This window comes from Oncorhynchus tshawytscha, linkage group LG19, assembly GCF_018296145.1.
Source record: "Oncorhynchus tshawytscha isolate Ot180627B linkage group LG19, Otsh_v2.0, whole genome shotgun sequence".
In the NCBI taxonomy this organism is placed as follows: Eukaryota; Metazoa; Chordata; class Actinopteri; order Salmoniformes; family Salmonidae; genus Oncorhynchus; species Oncorhynchus tshawytscha.
This window is the reverse complement of record NC_056447.1, coordinates 56,454,151-56,468,386: the sequence shown is the minus strand read 5'-3', so window position 1 is coordinate 56,468,386 and position 14,236 is coordinate 56,454,151. Positions and strand designations below refer to the sequence as shown.

General features: G+C 37.9%; 1 protein-coding gene across 1 annotated transcript in view; it reads right to left on the bottom strand.

Moving 5' to 3' along the window:
• Positions 1 to 14,236, bottom strand: part of LOC112247998 (mucin-2-like) — a 50,228-nt gene that overhangs the window by 18,569 nt on the left and 17,423 nt on the right. The window contains 13 exon segments of the mRNA XM_042301193.1: positions 219 to 458; positions 597 to 772; positions 3,396 to 3,399; positions 4,551 to 4,658; positions 4,820 to 4,958; positions 5,059 to 5,210; positions 11,118 to 11,218; positions 11,338 to 11,387; positions 11,564 to 11,675; positions 11,677 to 11,716; positions 11,985 to 12,088; positions 12,695 to 12,821; positions 13,095 to 13,189. Of these exon segments, the coding sequence (XP_042157127.1) occupies positions 219 to 458; positions 597 to 772; positions 3,396 to 3,399; positions 4,551 to 4,658; positions 4,820 to 4,958; positions 5,059 to 5,210; positions 11,118 to 11,218; positions 11,338 to 11,387; positions 11,564 to 11,675; positions 11,677 to 11,716; positions 11,985 to 12,088; positions 12,695 to 12,821; positions 13,095 to 13,189 (1,448 nt within the window).

Genomic DNA, 14,236 nt, shown 5'->3' with positions numbered 1-14,236 from the left:
GGTTAACTGCCTGTTCAGGGGCAGAACGACAGATTTGTACCTTGTCAGCTCAGGGACTTAAACTTGCAACCTTCCGGTTACTAGTCCAACGCTCTAACCACTAGGCTACCCTGTATATGTGTGTCTTTTTATCTTTGTTTATATCAGCTGCACTACGTCGACTTCCTAACAACTTTGGTATTGAATCTACATTGAATAGTATCTGCTGTGTACTGTACCTGTGAGTGGCAGGCTGAGAAAACGTTACTGGTGATGATGCTGCAGCGTTTCAGAGACCAGGACTGCCTGTATGATCTTACAGTGCATGGGTTTTTTATGACATCAGCGTTGGGGCAACTGGGTGACACTTTCCAGCTGTTCCCAAACTCCAGAGCTTCAACAACCACTTCCTGGTTTCTGGACGTGAAGTCGTTCTTTCCATTACCGTCGTAGTTACCACACAGACCACACACTTGGCCCTGGAAGGAAATTAAACATTTAAAAATAATAACTTGAAGTAGATAATAAAACATCACATTGTTTTGTAAGCCAATGCAATTGCTAAACAAAGATACAGTGCAATCACTGGTTCAAAATGTCCTATTCTAGTCACTCACCTGGAAGGTAGAGCTGAGTTTGATGAACAGGCTATTCTTCTTGTCCCACATGAGGATCAGGCCATTTCCAGCCTCAACAACAACATAGAGACCGATAGAGTGGACCTGGTATGGTACGTCAACCCCGTTCTCTTGTTTGATCACTTTTACAGATTCATCTGCTAGTCTGATCTCATCTGAAAGGCAGAAACAGAAAGTGTTCATTGATAATGTAATACTAGTAGACAGGTTTACACTGTGGTGGTGCTGGATTTAACACTACCCAGGGTAACACTGCTGGTGGTGCTGGGCAGGTTTACAATCCAGGGTAACAATTTAACACTATCCAGGGTAACACTGTGGTGGTGCTGGGCTTTACACTATCCAGGGTAACACTGTGGTGGTGCTGGATTTAACACTACCCAGGGTAACACTGTGGTGGTGCTACCCAGGGTAACACTGTGGTGGTGCTGGATTTACACTATCCAGGGTAACACTGTGGTGGTGCTGGATTTACACTGTGGTGCTGGGTTTTACACTGTGGTAGTGCTGGATTTAACACTACCCAGGGTAACACTGTGGTGGTGCTGGATTTAACACTATCCAGGGTAACACTGTGGTGGTGCTGGGATTTACACTGTGTGGTGCTGGGTTTTACACTGTGGTGGTGCTGGCTATTACACTGTGTTGGTGCTGGCTTTTACACCATCCAGGGTTACACTGGGGTGGTGCTGAGTTTTACACTATCCAGTATGTACACTAAAAGTGGCAGTAGTAAAGCCTCTCTTGAAAAAGCCAAACCTTGACCCAGAAAATATAAAAAACTATTGGCCTATATCGAATCTTCCATTCCTCTCAAAAAAAATTGAAAAGGCTGTTGCGCAGCAACTCACTGCCTTCCTGAAGACAAACAATGTATACGAAATCCTTCAGTCTGGCTTTAGACCCCATCATAGCACTGAGACTGCACTTGTGAAGGTGGTAAATGACCTTTTAATGGCATCAGACAGAGGCTCTGCATCTGTCCTCGTGCTCCTAGACGTTAGTGCTGCTTTTGATACCATCGATCACCACATTCTTTTGGAGAGATTGGAAACCCAAATTGGTCTACACGGACAAGTTCTGGCCTGGTTTAGATCTTATCTGTCGGAAAGATATCAGTTTGTCTCTGTGAATGGTTTGTCCTCTGACAAATCAACTGTAAATTTCGGTGTTCCTCAAGGTTCCGTTTTAGGACCACTATAGTTTTCACTATATATTTTACCTCTTGGGGATGTCATTCTAATACATAATGTTAACTTTCACTGCTATGCGGATGACACACAGCTGTACATTTCAGTGAAACATGGTGAAGCCCCAAAATTGCCCTCGCTAGAAGCATGTGTTTCAGACATAAGGAAGTGGATGGCTGCAAACTTTCTACTTTTAAACTCGGACAAAACAGAGATGCTTGTTCTAGGTCCCGAGAAACAAAGAGATCTTCTGTTGAATCTGACAATCAATCTTAATGGTTGTACAGACATCTCAAATAAAACTGTGAAGGCCCTCTGCGTTACTCTGGACCCTGATCTCTCTTTTGAAGAACATATCAAGACTGTTTCAAGGACAGCTTTTTTCCATCTACGTAACATTGCAAAAATCAGAAACTTTCTGTCCAAAAATGATGCAGAAAAATGTATCCATGCTTTTGTCACTTCTAGGTTAAACTACTGCAATGCTCTAAATAAACTTCAGTTAGTGCTTAATACGGCTGCTAGAATCCAGACTAGAACCAAAAAATTTGATCATATTACTCCAGTGCTAGCCTCCCTACACTGGCTTCCTGTCAAGGCAAGGGCTGATTTCGAGGTTTTATTGCTAACCTAAAAAGCATTACATGGGCTTGCTCCTACCTATCTCTCTGATTTGGTCTTGCCGTACATACCTACACGTACGCTACGGTCACAAGACGCAGGCCTCCTAATTGTCCCTAGAATTTCTAAGCAAACAGCTGGAGGCAGGGCTTTCTCCTATAGAGCTCCATTTTTATGGATTGGTCTGCCTACCCATGTGAGAGACTCAAATTCGGTCTCAACCTTTAAGTCTTTACTGAAGACTCATCTCTTCAGTGGGTCATATGATTGAGTGTAGTCTGGCCCAGGAGTGTGAAGGTGAACGGAAAGGCTCTGGAGCAACGAACCACCCTTGCTGTCTCTGCCTGGCCGGTTCCCCTCTTTCCACTGGGATTCTCTGCCTCTAACCCTATTACAGGGGCTGAGTCACTGGCTTACTAGGGTTCTTTCATACCGTCCCTAGGAGGGGTGCGTCACTTGAGTGGGTTGAGTCACTGATGTGATCTTCCTGTCTGGGTTGGCGCCCCCACTTGGGTTGTGCCGTGGCGGAGATCTTTGTGGGCTATACTCTGCCTTGTCTCAGGATGGTAAGTTGGTGGTTGAAGATATCCCTCTAGTGGTGTGGGGTCTGTGCTTTGGCAAAGTGGGTGGGGTTATATCCTTCCTGTTTGGCCCTGTCCGGGGGTGTCATCGGATGAGGCCACAGTGTCTCCTGACCCCTCCTGTCTCAGCCTCTAGTATTTATGCTGCAGTAGCTTATGTGTCGGGGGCTAGGGTCAGTTTGTTATATCTGGAGTACTTCTCCTGTCCTATCCGGTGTCCTGTGTGAATTTAAGTATGCTCTCTCTAATTCTCTCTTTCTCTCTTTCTTTCTTTCTTTCTCTCTCTCGGAGGACCTGAGCCCTAGGGACATGCCTCAGGACTACCTGACATGATGACTCCTTGCTGTCCCCAGTCCACCTGGCCGTGCTGCTGCTCCAGTTTCAACTGTTCTGCCTGTGATTATTATTATATGACCATGCTGGTCATTTATGAACATTTGAACATCTTGGCCATGTTCTGTTATAATCTCCACCCGGCACAGCCAGAAGAGGCCTGGCCACCCAACATAGCCTGGTTCCTCTCTAGGTTCCTTCCTAGGTTTTGGCCTTTCTAGGGAGTTTTTCCTAGCCACCGTGCTTCTACACCTGCATTGCTTGTTGTTTGGGGTTTTAGGCTGGGTTTCTGTACAGCACTTGAGATATCAGCTGATGTACGAAGGGCTTTATAAATACATTTGATTTGATTTGATATACTGTACATGTCAATTTGAAATTCTACTGTATTCTACAAATACATAGCTAACCCTAACCCAAATACATAGCTAACCCTAACCCTAACCCAAATATATAGCTAACCCTAACCCAAATACATAGCTAACCCTAACCCTAATACATAGCTAACCCTAACCCAAATACAAGGAGGGGGGGGGGTCCTGCTATCAATTCTGCTCATAGAGAATTCTAAGCAGGCATTCCCTCAGACAGCCCTGTGAATCTAGCTACAGTGGTTGCTCCACTAAAAATGTTGTGATTATGCTGCGGGATTTAGAGGTAATTTTTGGTTTAGTACAGTACCCTGCGTCACCACTTCATTGCTCCAGACCAACGCAAGGGGGAGTTAGAGCACTGATTATGATTTTGGTTCCAACTGTGTCTCTAACTGACAATGAATGGGTGACATAAACCTAAATAGAAACTGATAATTGTGCACGACTTCAGTATTACTTACTAAAACTGTTGTTAAACAGGTTTTTATTATTTCATTTTGTTAGGATTGTTTTGGTATTACTGGAGTACTGTAGGCTACTCTCGACCAGTCACGTTGTACAGCGCCTGAGTGGCACAATGGTCTAAGACACTCTTTAGCAAGCTATGTTGCTACAGATGCTTTTACAATACTCCTACCGGCCTCGACTGGGAGATCCATGAGAAGACTGCAGGTTTTGTAGCTAAATGCATGGGGGGGACGAGATAAGCGCAATCCAGAGTTCAGCATGCAATTCCGCTCACTGCCACCGGCGTCGACATTGTGCCAAATGTCCAGACTTGTCTATTGTACCTTTAATGCATGTCTGAAGCCGTTTATGAACAGTAGTTCCTACCCCCAAGAAGATCTTGATGGCCTTGGAACAGGTGGTGCCGGTGGTTCCACAGGGAATGTTCTCTGTGATCACTCTAAAGGTACCTTTTGGATTGTTGCTGCAGTAGTCCTGCAGGATGTTTTCAAATTCACAATCAGAAAACATCGTAGTTATTATTATTATTATTACCTCATCTTAAACATAATTAGAAAATATGTGCATCATACATAAAGTAGGGGATTTAATAAAAATACAAAGAAAATCATGAATGCAAATGATTATTGCCCTACCTGAGTAAGAATGTATTCACAATCTCCATTGAATGTGAACCTTTTCTCATCAAAAGTGATGAAATGCCCATCTCCATATATGGCACACATCCCATCACACTGCTTATTGGTACACTGCCATTTTCTGCCTTCACAAGTGCTACAATGATGCAAACATAATCACATGGGAAGATTTTAGAGGGAAGCATTTGACATATCCAAAGAAGAAGAAGAAGAAGAGGGATAGAAGTTGATTTTACCAGGTATTGCAGTCTACTTTGAGCACATGTCCAGGTTGGTAGTAGACTCCATTGTGAGAACAGGGACATAGGTCGTCCTTGATGCATCCACCGTTTCCATCAGACAGCAGACCATCAGGACATACACAGCCTGACACACACTCTGCACTGATCTAAAACACAATGAATCAGGGAAGGACTGACATGAATTTAAGTGGAACATTATGTGCCTGAATGTCCCTCCACCCTCCAGGGTATAAGATGTGGACATTATGTGCCTGAATGTCCCTCCACCCTCCAGGGTATAAGTTGTGGACATTATGTGCCTGAATGTCCCTCCACCCTCCAGGGTATAAGATGTGGACATTATGTGCCTGAATGTCCCTCCACCCTCCAGGGTATAAGATGTGGACATTATGTGCCTGAATGACCCTCCACCCTCCAGTGTATAAGATGTGGACATTATGTGCCTGAATGTCCCTCCTCCCACCAGGGTATAAGATGTGGACATTATGTGCCTGTATGTCCCTCCACCCTCCAGGGTATAAGATGTGGACATTATGTGCCTGAATGTCCCTCCTCCCACCAGGTTATAAGATGTGGACCTTATGTGCCTGAATGTCCCTCCACCCTCCAGTGTATAAGATGTGGACATTATATGTCAAAGGCTTTTATTAACGTGTTGTAAGGCATGTTTATATTAACGTGTTGTAAGGCATGTTTTTATTAACGTGTTGTAAGACATGTTTTATTAATGTGTTGTAAGGCATGTTTTATTAACGTGTTGTAAGACATGTTTTATTAACGTGTTGTAAGGCATGTTTTATTAACGTGTTGTAAGACATGTTTTTATTAACTTGTTGTAAGGCATGTTTTTATTAACGTGTTGTAAGACATGTTTTATTAACGTGTTGTAAGGCATGTTTTATTAACGTGTTGTAAGGCATGTTTTATTAACGTGTTGTAAGACATGTTTTTATTAACTTGTTGTAAGGCATGTTTTTATTAACGTGTTGTAAGACATGTTTTATTAACGTGTTGTAAGGCATGTTTTATTAACGTGTTGTAAGGCATGTATTATTAACGTGTTGTAAGGCATGTTTTTATTAACGTGTTGTAAGGCATGTTATATTAACGTGTTGTAAGGCATGTTTTTATTAACGTGTTGTAAGACATGTTTTTATTAACGTGTTGTAAGGCATGTTTTTATTAATGTGTTGTAAGGCATGTTTTTATTAACGTGTTGTAAGACATGTTTTTATTAATGTGTTGTAAGGCATGTTGTAAGACATGTTTTATTAATGTGTTGTAAGGCATGTTTTTATTAACGTGTTGTAAGACATGTTTTATTAATGTGTTGTAGGCATGTTGTAAGACATGTTTTATTAATGTGTTGTAAGGCATGTTTTTATTAACTTGTTGTAAGACATGTTTTTATTAACTTGTTGTAAGGCATGTTTTTATTAACGTGTTGTAAGGCATGTTTTTATTAATGTATTGTAAGGCATGTTTTTATTAATGTGTTGTAAGGCATGTTTTTATTAACTTGTTGTAAGGCATGTTTTATTAACGTGTTGTAAGACATGTTTTATTAACGTGTTGTAAGGCATGTTTTTATTAACGTGTTGTAAGACATGTTTTTATTAATGTGTTGTAAGCATGTTTTTATTAATGTGTTGTAAGACATGTTTTTATTAATGTGTTGTAAGGCATGTTTTATTAACGTGTTGTAAGGACATGTTTTTATTAACGTGTTGTAAGGCATGTTTTATTAACGTGTTGTAATGCATGTTTTTATTAATGTGTTGTAAGGCATGTTTTAATTAACGTGTTGTAATGCATGTTTTTATTAATGTGTTGTAAGACATGTTTTTATTAACGTGTTGTAAGGCATGTTTTTATTAATGTGTTGTAAGGCATGTTTTCTTAACGTGTTGTAAGACATGTTTTTATTAACGTGTTGAAAGGCATGTTTTTATTAATGTGTTGTAAGGCATGTTTTATTAACGTGTTGTAAGACATGTTTTTATTAATGTGTTGTAAGGCATGTTTTATTAACGTGTTGTAAGGCATGTTTTTATTAACGTGTTGTGAACATGTTTTATTAACGTGTTGTAAGGCATGTTTTATTAACGTGTTGTAAGGCATGTTTTATTAACGTGTTGTAAGGCATGTTTTTATTAACGTGTTGTAAGGCATGTTTTTATTAACGTGTTGTAAGACATGTTTTATTAACATGTTGTAAGGCATGTTTTATTAACGTGTTGTAAGGCATGTTTTTATTAACTTGTTGTAAGGCATGTTTTTATTAACGTGTTGCAAGACATGTTTTTATTAACGTGTTGTAAGGCATGTTTTTATTAACGTGTTGTAAGACATGTTTTTATTAATGTGTTGTAAGACATGTTTTTATTAATGTGTTGTAAGACATGTTTTTTGAATGTGTTTAGGCATGTTTTATTAACGTGTTGTAAGACATGTTTTTATTAACGTGTTGTAAGGCATGTTTTAATTAACATGTTGTAATGCATGTTTTTATTAATGTGTTGTAAGGCATGTTTTTATTAACATGTTGTAATGCATGTTTTTATTAATGTGTTGTAAGACATGTTTTTATTAACGTGTTGTAAGGCATGTTTTTATTAATGTGTTGTAAGGCATGTTTTCTTAACGTGTTGTAAGACATGTTTTTATTAACGTGTTGAAAGGCATGTTTTTATTAATGTGTTGTAAGGCATGTTTTATTAACGTGTTGTAAGACATGTTTTTATTAATGTGTGTTGTTTTATTAACGTGTTGTAAGGCATGTTTTTATTAACGTGTTGTGACATGTTTTATTAACGTGTTGTAAGGCATGTTTTATTATGTTGTAAGGCATGTTTTATTAACGTGTTGTAAGACAAGTTTTTATTAACTTGTTGTAAGGCATGTTTTTATTAACATGTTGTAAGACATGTTTTATTAACATGTTGTAAGGCATGTTTTATTAACGTGTTGTAAGGCATGTTTTTATTAACGTGTTGTAAGGCATGTTATATTAACGTGTTGTAAGGCATGTTTTTATTAACGTGTTGTAAGACATGTTTTTATTAACGTGTTAAAGGCATGTTTTTATTAACGTGTTGTAAGACATGTTTTTTTAATTAAGGCATGTTGTAAGACATGTTTTATTAATGTGTTGTAAGGCATGTTTTTATTAACGTGTTGTAAGACATGTTTTTTATTAAGGCATGTTGTAAGACATGTTTTATTAATGTGTTGTAAGGCATGTTTTTATTAACGTGTTGTAAGACATGTTTTTATTAACGTGTTGTAAGACATGTTTTTATTAACGTGTTGTAAGGCATGTTTTTATTAACGTGTTGTAAGGCATGTTTTTATTAATGTGTTGTAAGGCATGTTTTTATTAATGTGTTGTAAGACATGTTTTTATTAATGTGTTGTAAGACATGTTTTTATTAACTTGTTGTAAGGGATGTTTTTATTAACATGTTGTAAGGCATGTTTTTATTAACATGTTGTAAGGCATGTTTTATTAATGTGTTGTAAGGCATGTTTTATTAACGTGTTGTAAGACATGTTTTTATTAACGTGTTGTAAGACATGTTTTATTAACGTGTTGTAAGGCATGTTTTATTAATGTGTTGTAAGGCATGTTTTTATTAACGTGTTGTAAGACATGTTTTATTAATATGTTGTAAGGCATGTTTTATTAATGTGTTGTAAGACATGTTTTATTAATGTGTTGTAAGGCATGTTTTATTAACGTGTTGTAAGGCATGTTTTTATTAACGTGTTGTAAGGCATGTTTATTAACGTGTTGTAAGGCATGTTTTTATTAACGTGTTGTAAGACATGTTTTTATTAACGTGTTGTAAGGCATGTTTTTATTAACGTGTTGTAAGACATGTTTTTATTAATGTGTTGTAAGGCATGTTGTAAGACATGTTTTATTAATGTGTTGTAAGGCATGTTTTTATTAACGTGTTGTAAGACATGTTTTTATTAATGTGTTGTAAGGCATGTTGTAAGACATGTTTTATTAATGTGTTGTAAGGCATGTTTTTATTAACGTGTTGTAAGACATGTTTTTATTAACGTGTTGTAAGGCATGTTTTTATTAACGTGTTGTAAGGCATGTTTTTATTAACGTGTTGTAAGGCATGTTTTTATTAACGTGTTGTAAGGCATGTTTTTATTAACTTGTTGTAAGACATGTTTTTATTAACGTGTTGTAAGACATGTTTTTATTAACGTGTTGTAAGGCATGTTTTTATTAACGTGTTGTAAGGCATGTTTTTATTAATGTGTTGTAAGACATGTTTTATTCACGTGTTGTAAGACATGTTTTTATTAACGTGTTGTAAGGCATGTTTTTATCAACTTGTTGTAAGGCATGTTTTTATTAATGTGTTGTAAGGCATGTTTTATTAATGTGTTGTAAGACATGTTTTTATTAATGTGTTGTAAGGCATGTTTTTATTAACGTGTTGTAAGGCATGTTTTTATTAATGTGTTGTAAGGCATGTTTTATTAATGTGTTGTAAGACATGTTTTTATTAACGTGTTGAAAGGCATGTTTTTATTAATGTGTTGTAAGGCATGTTTTATTAACGTGTTGTAAGACATGTTTTTATTAATGTGTTGTAAGGCATGTTTTATTAACGTGTTGTAAGGCATGTTTTATTAACGTGTTGTAAGACATGTTTTTATTAACTTGTTGTAAAGCATGTTTTCATTAACGTGTTGTAAGACATGTTTTTATTAATGTGTTGTAAGGCATGTTTTATTAACGTGTTGTAAGACATGTTTTTATTAATGTGTTGTAAGGCATGTTTTATTAACGTGTTGTAAGGCATGTTTTATTAACGTGTTGTAAGGCATGTTTTATTAACGTGTTGTAAGGCATGTTTTATTAACGTGTTGTAAGGCATGTTTTTATTAACTTGTTGTAAGACATGTTTTTATTAATGTGTTGTAAGGCATGTTTTATTAACGTGTTGTAAGACTTGTTTTTATTAATGTGTTGTCAGTCATGTTTTATTAACGTGTTGTAAGGCATGTTTTTATTAACTTGGTGTAAGACATGTTTTTATTAACGTGTTGTAAGGCATGTTTTTATTACCGTGTTGTAAAACATGTTTTTATTAATGTGTTGTAAGGCATGTTTTTATTAACGTGTTGTAAGACATGTTTTATTAATGTGTTGTAAGGCATGTTTTATTAACTTGTTGTAAGACATGTTTTTATTAACGTGTTGTAAGGCATGTTTTATTAACGTGTTGTAAGGCATGTTTTTATTAACGTGTTGTAAGACATGTTTTTATTAACGTGTTGTAAGACATGTTTTTATTAACGTGTTGTAAGGCATGTTTTATTAACTTGTTGTAAGACATGTTTTTATTAACGTGTTGTAAGGCATGTTTTATTAACGTGTTGTAAGACATGTTTTATTAACGTGTTGTAAGACATGTTATATTAACGTGTTGTAAGACATGTTTTATTAATGTGTTGTAAGGCATGTTTTTATTAACGTGTTGTAAGACATGTTTTTATTAATGTGTTGTAAGGCATGTTTTATTAACGTGTTGTAAGGCATGTTTTTATTAATGTGTTCTAAGACATGTTTTTATTAACGTGTTGTAAGGCAAGTTTTTATTAATGTGTTGTAAGACATGTTTTTATTAATGTGTTGTAAGACATGTTTTTATTAACGTGTTGTAAGGCAAGTTTTTATTAACTTGTTGTAAGACATGTTTTTATTAACGGGTTGTAAGACATGTTTTATTAATGTGTTGTAAGACATGTTTTATTAATGTGTTGTAAGGCATGTTTTATTAATGTGTTGTAAGGCATGTTTTTATTAACGTGTTGTAAGACATGTTTTTATTAACATGTTGTAAGACATGTTTTTATTAACTTGTTGTAAGGCATGTTTTTATTAACGTGTTGTAAGACATGTTTTATTAATGTGTTGTAAGACATGTTTTATTAATGTGTTGTAAGACATGTTTTTATTAATGTGTTGTAAGACATGTTTTTATTAACGTGTTGTAAGACATGTCCCATTGTAGACTTACACAGTGACTGTCTAGTGTTTGACAGCTCTTCTGGCACTCTGAGCCCTTGGCTCCGGGCCCTGCACTAGAACAGTTGAAGAAACCCATTGGTTCTTCACAGGCTGTAGGGAACAAAAGTAGGCTTTATAGGTTAGTAGGGACTAAACTACAGAGTCTTGGTTGTGAAGTGATTTGCTATGTTTGGCAATTAAAGATGTGTTCTGAATTTCAGAGTACTCACATAAATGTTGTTGTTCTCCAGGACAGCTTAATTTCCCTTGTCTGCAAGAGCTGGGTGGTTAAGGTGGGTATAAGAGGAGGGGGTTAAGCATGGTTTAGCATGCCTCTTGCAGTAAAACAAGACTTCAGAAGAAGACAGTCGATTTCTAAATATTTTAATAGAGCCACAACAGAGAAGACTATCAGATTTTCAGAGATTTTCTTTCACATGCCAACCAAGTCCTTACCATGTAGCCCCATAGATCCTGGTGACCTCTCCAGGGGGTACTACTGTGCCTCCATTGTAGCAGGAGCAGCGTGAGGCAGGGACACACTCTCCCTGGTCATTCAGGTAGGTTCCCCTCGGCACAGCCACAGCCATCCACAGACACATGGTCTAACTGTTCAATTCAATTAAAAATGTTTTATCCATGAGGGGAAATTACTTTGGGCATGTCTGCAGCAACAACAACATCCACAACAACAAGAAGATACACAACAACAACAACAACAAAGACAACAACAACATCCACAACAAGAAGAAGATACACAACCACAACAAAACAGCAACAACAAGACAACAACAACATACAAAACAACAAGACATTAATAAAATGAACAATAATAGCAAACACATACAATAGAAATGAGATGTCCATGTAAATGTACCTGGCAGGTGAAGTCTGTCTGGCTCAGTGAACGACAGGTACGGTCACAGCTGGTCATGGTGTAGTCATAGACCATCGTGTCAGGGCAGCTAGAGGAGTACTTCCCTGTGGAAAACAGTATGGTGATTCAACATTTAATTACATGTTTTGGGGTATTTTGTTTTTAAATAAGAAGGTAAACCCTGAACAGCGTGGGTAAATAGGAGCGTAAACCCCAGAAACCGTGGGTTAATAGGAGGGTAAACTCTGGACACTGTGGGTTAATAGGAGGGTAAACCCTGGACAATGTGGGTTAATAGGAGGGTAAACCCTGAACACTGTGGGTTAATAGGAGGGTGAACCCTGGACACTGTGGGTTAATAGGAGGGTAAACCCTGGACACTGTGGGTTAATAGGAGGGTGAACCCTGGACACCGTGGGTTAATGGAGGGGAAACACTGGACACTGTGGGTTAATAGGAGGGTAAACCCTGGACACCGTGGGTTAATAGGAGGGTAAAGGCTGAACACTGTGGGTTAATAGGAGGGTAAACCCTGAACACCGTGGGTTAATAGGAGGGTAAACCCTGGACACTGTGGGTTAATAGGAGGGTGAACCCTGGACACCATGGGTTAAAAGGAGGGTAAACCCTGGACACCGTGGGTTAATAGGAGGGGAACCCTTCATGAATTAATGAATAAATAAATTCAGTATCTCTGATGTTTATCTTACCACAGGTGGTGTTTCTCCATCCACTGAGCAGGACGCCTGCAGCAGCACATGCATGGACGTAGGAGGAGACCGCAGCACACATGCACTCCTCACTCCTCTCACAGTTACAACTGTCATATAGGCAGATCTACAGGGAGAGAAGAAGAAACAGTAGAAGAAGAAGAAGTTATGAGATGTGATAATGAAGAAAACTTCTGTTTTCTGAAATCACACACAAGCACAGGACAATAGTATTACAAACATCTGATTAGATGTTTTGAGATAAATTAAATTAATATTATATAATTATTTGATATAGAACATCTTAAATGAGTTTTTAATAAATAAATATATATTCTAAGAGCTTTGGGATAACTCTGTAATTAAAGAGCATTTGAGAAGTTAAAATCATCATACTTACTTCCTTGTAGTAATTTGGGTTGATCTCAGTGTGGCATTGGGAAAATATTCCTTCACTATCTGACAGCATTGAGCACCAGTGCTTGGCATATCTCTCTGTAAAACATATGAGATATTAGCAACATTTCACAAAGTACAGAGTTTTAATCTAGGCTTTACTGTCCCTCAGTCGAGCACCTGATTCGCTTTTTGTTCACCTGGGCTGAAGCGCATTTGGGTATTGTATCATTAGACCAGGGGTTCCCAAACCTTTTTGGCCCACGACCCCATTTAGTGAAGAGTCCTGCCCGCTGTCCCACTATAGATTTGCCCCATTTGTGCAAGAGTCCACCTTTCAGTCCCATAAAAAGCTGGGGAGTTTGTGAGTCGTTCAATCAGAGTTTCCTCTTGATTGCGAGAAATAGCATAGATTCTTTGTTTAACATGTGCCTCTATTCCTCCACATCTATTGCGGACGGTAATATCAAAGTCTCTGCAATAGTGTGTGGTTTCATTCCGTAGTGGAACTAGCGGTTCAACGTGGGAATGATTCAAGTGCAACGGTCAAGTGCGGCCATGGAAGAACTGGGACAATTTCAGCGTCCAAGAATTGTGTCCAGATCTTTGCGACATGGGGCTGTGCATTATCATGTTGAAACATGAGGTGATGGCGGTGTATGAATGGCATGACATTGGCCTCAGGATCTCGTCACGGTATCTCTGTGTATTCAAATTGCCATTGATAAAATGCAATTTAAGAGTGTTCATTGTCTGTAGCTTATGCCAGCCCCGTACCATAACCCCACCGCCACCATGGGACATTTTGTTCACAACATCAGCTGCGGTTGTGAGGCCGGATGGATGTACTGCCAAATTCTCTAAAATGACATTGAAGGTGGCTTATGGTAGAGAAATGAACATTCAATTCCCTGGCTACAGATCTGGTGGATCCTGCAGTCAATTGCATGCACCCTCAAAATTAAGACATCTGTAGCATTGAGTTGTGTGACAAAAACCTCACATTTTAGAGTGGCCTTTTTTTTACCCTAGCACATGGTGCACTTGTGTAATTGTCATAGTGTTAAATCAGCTTCTTGATCTGCCACACCTGTCAGATAGATGGATTGTCTTGGCAAAGGCAAAATGCTAACTAACAGGGATGTA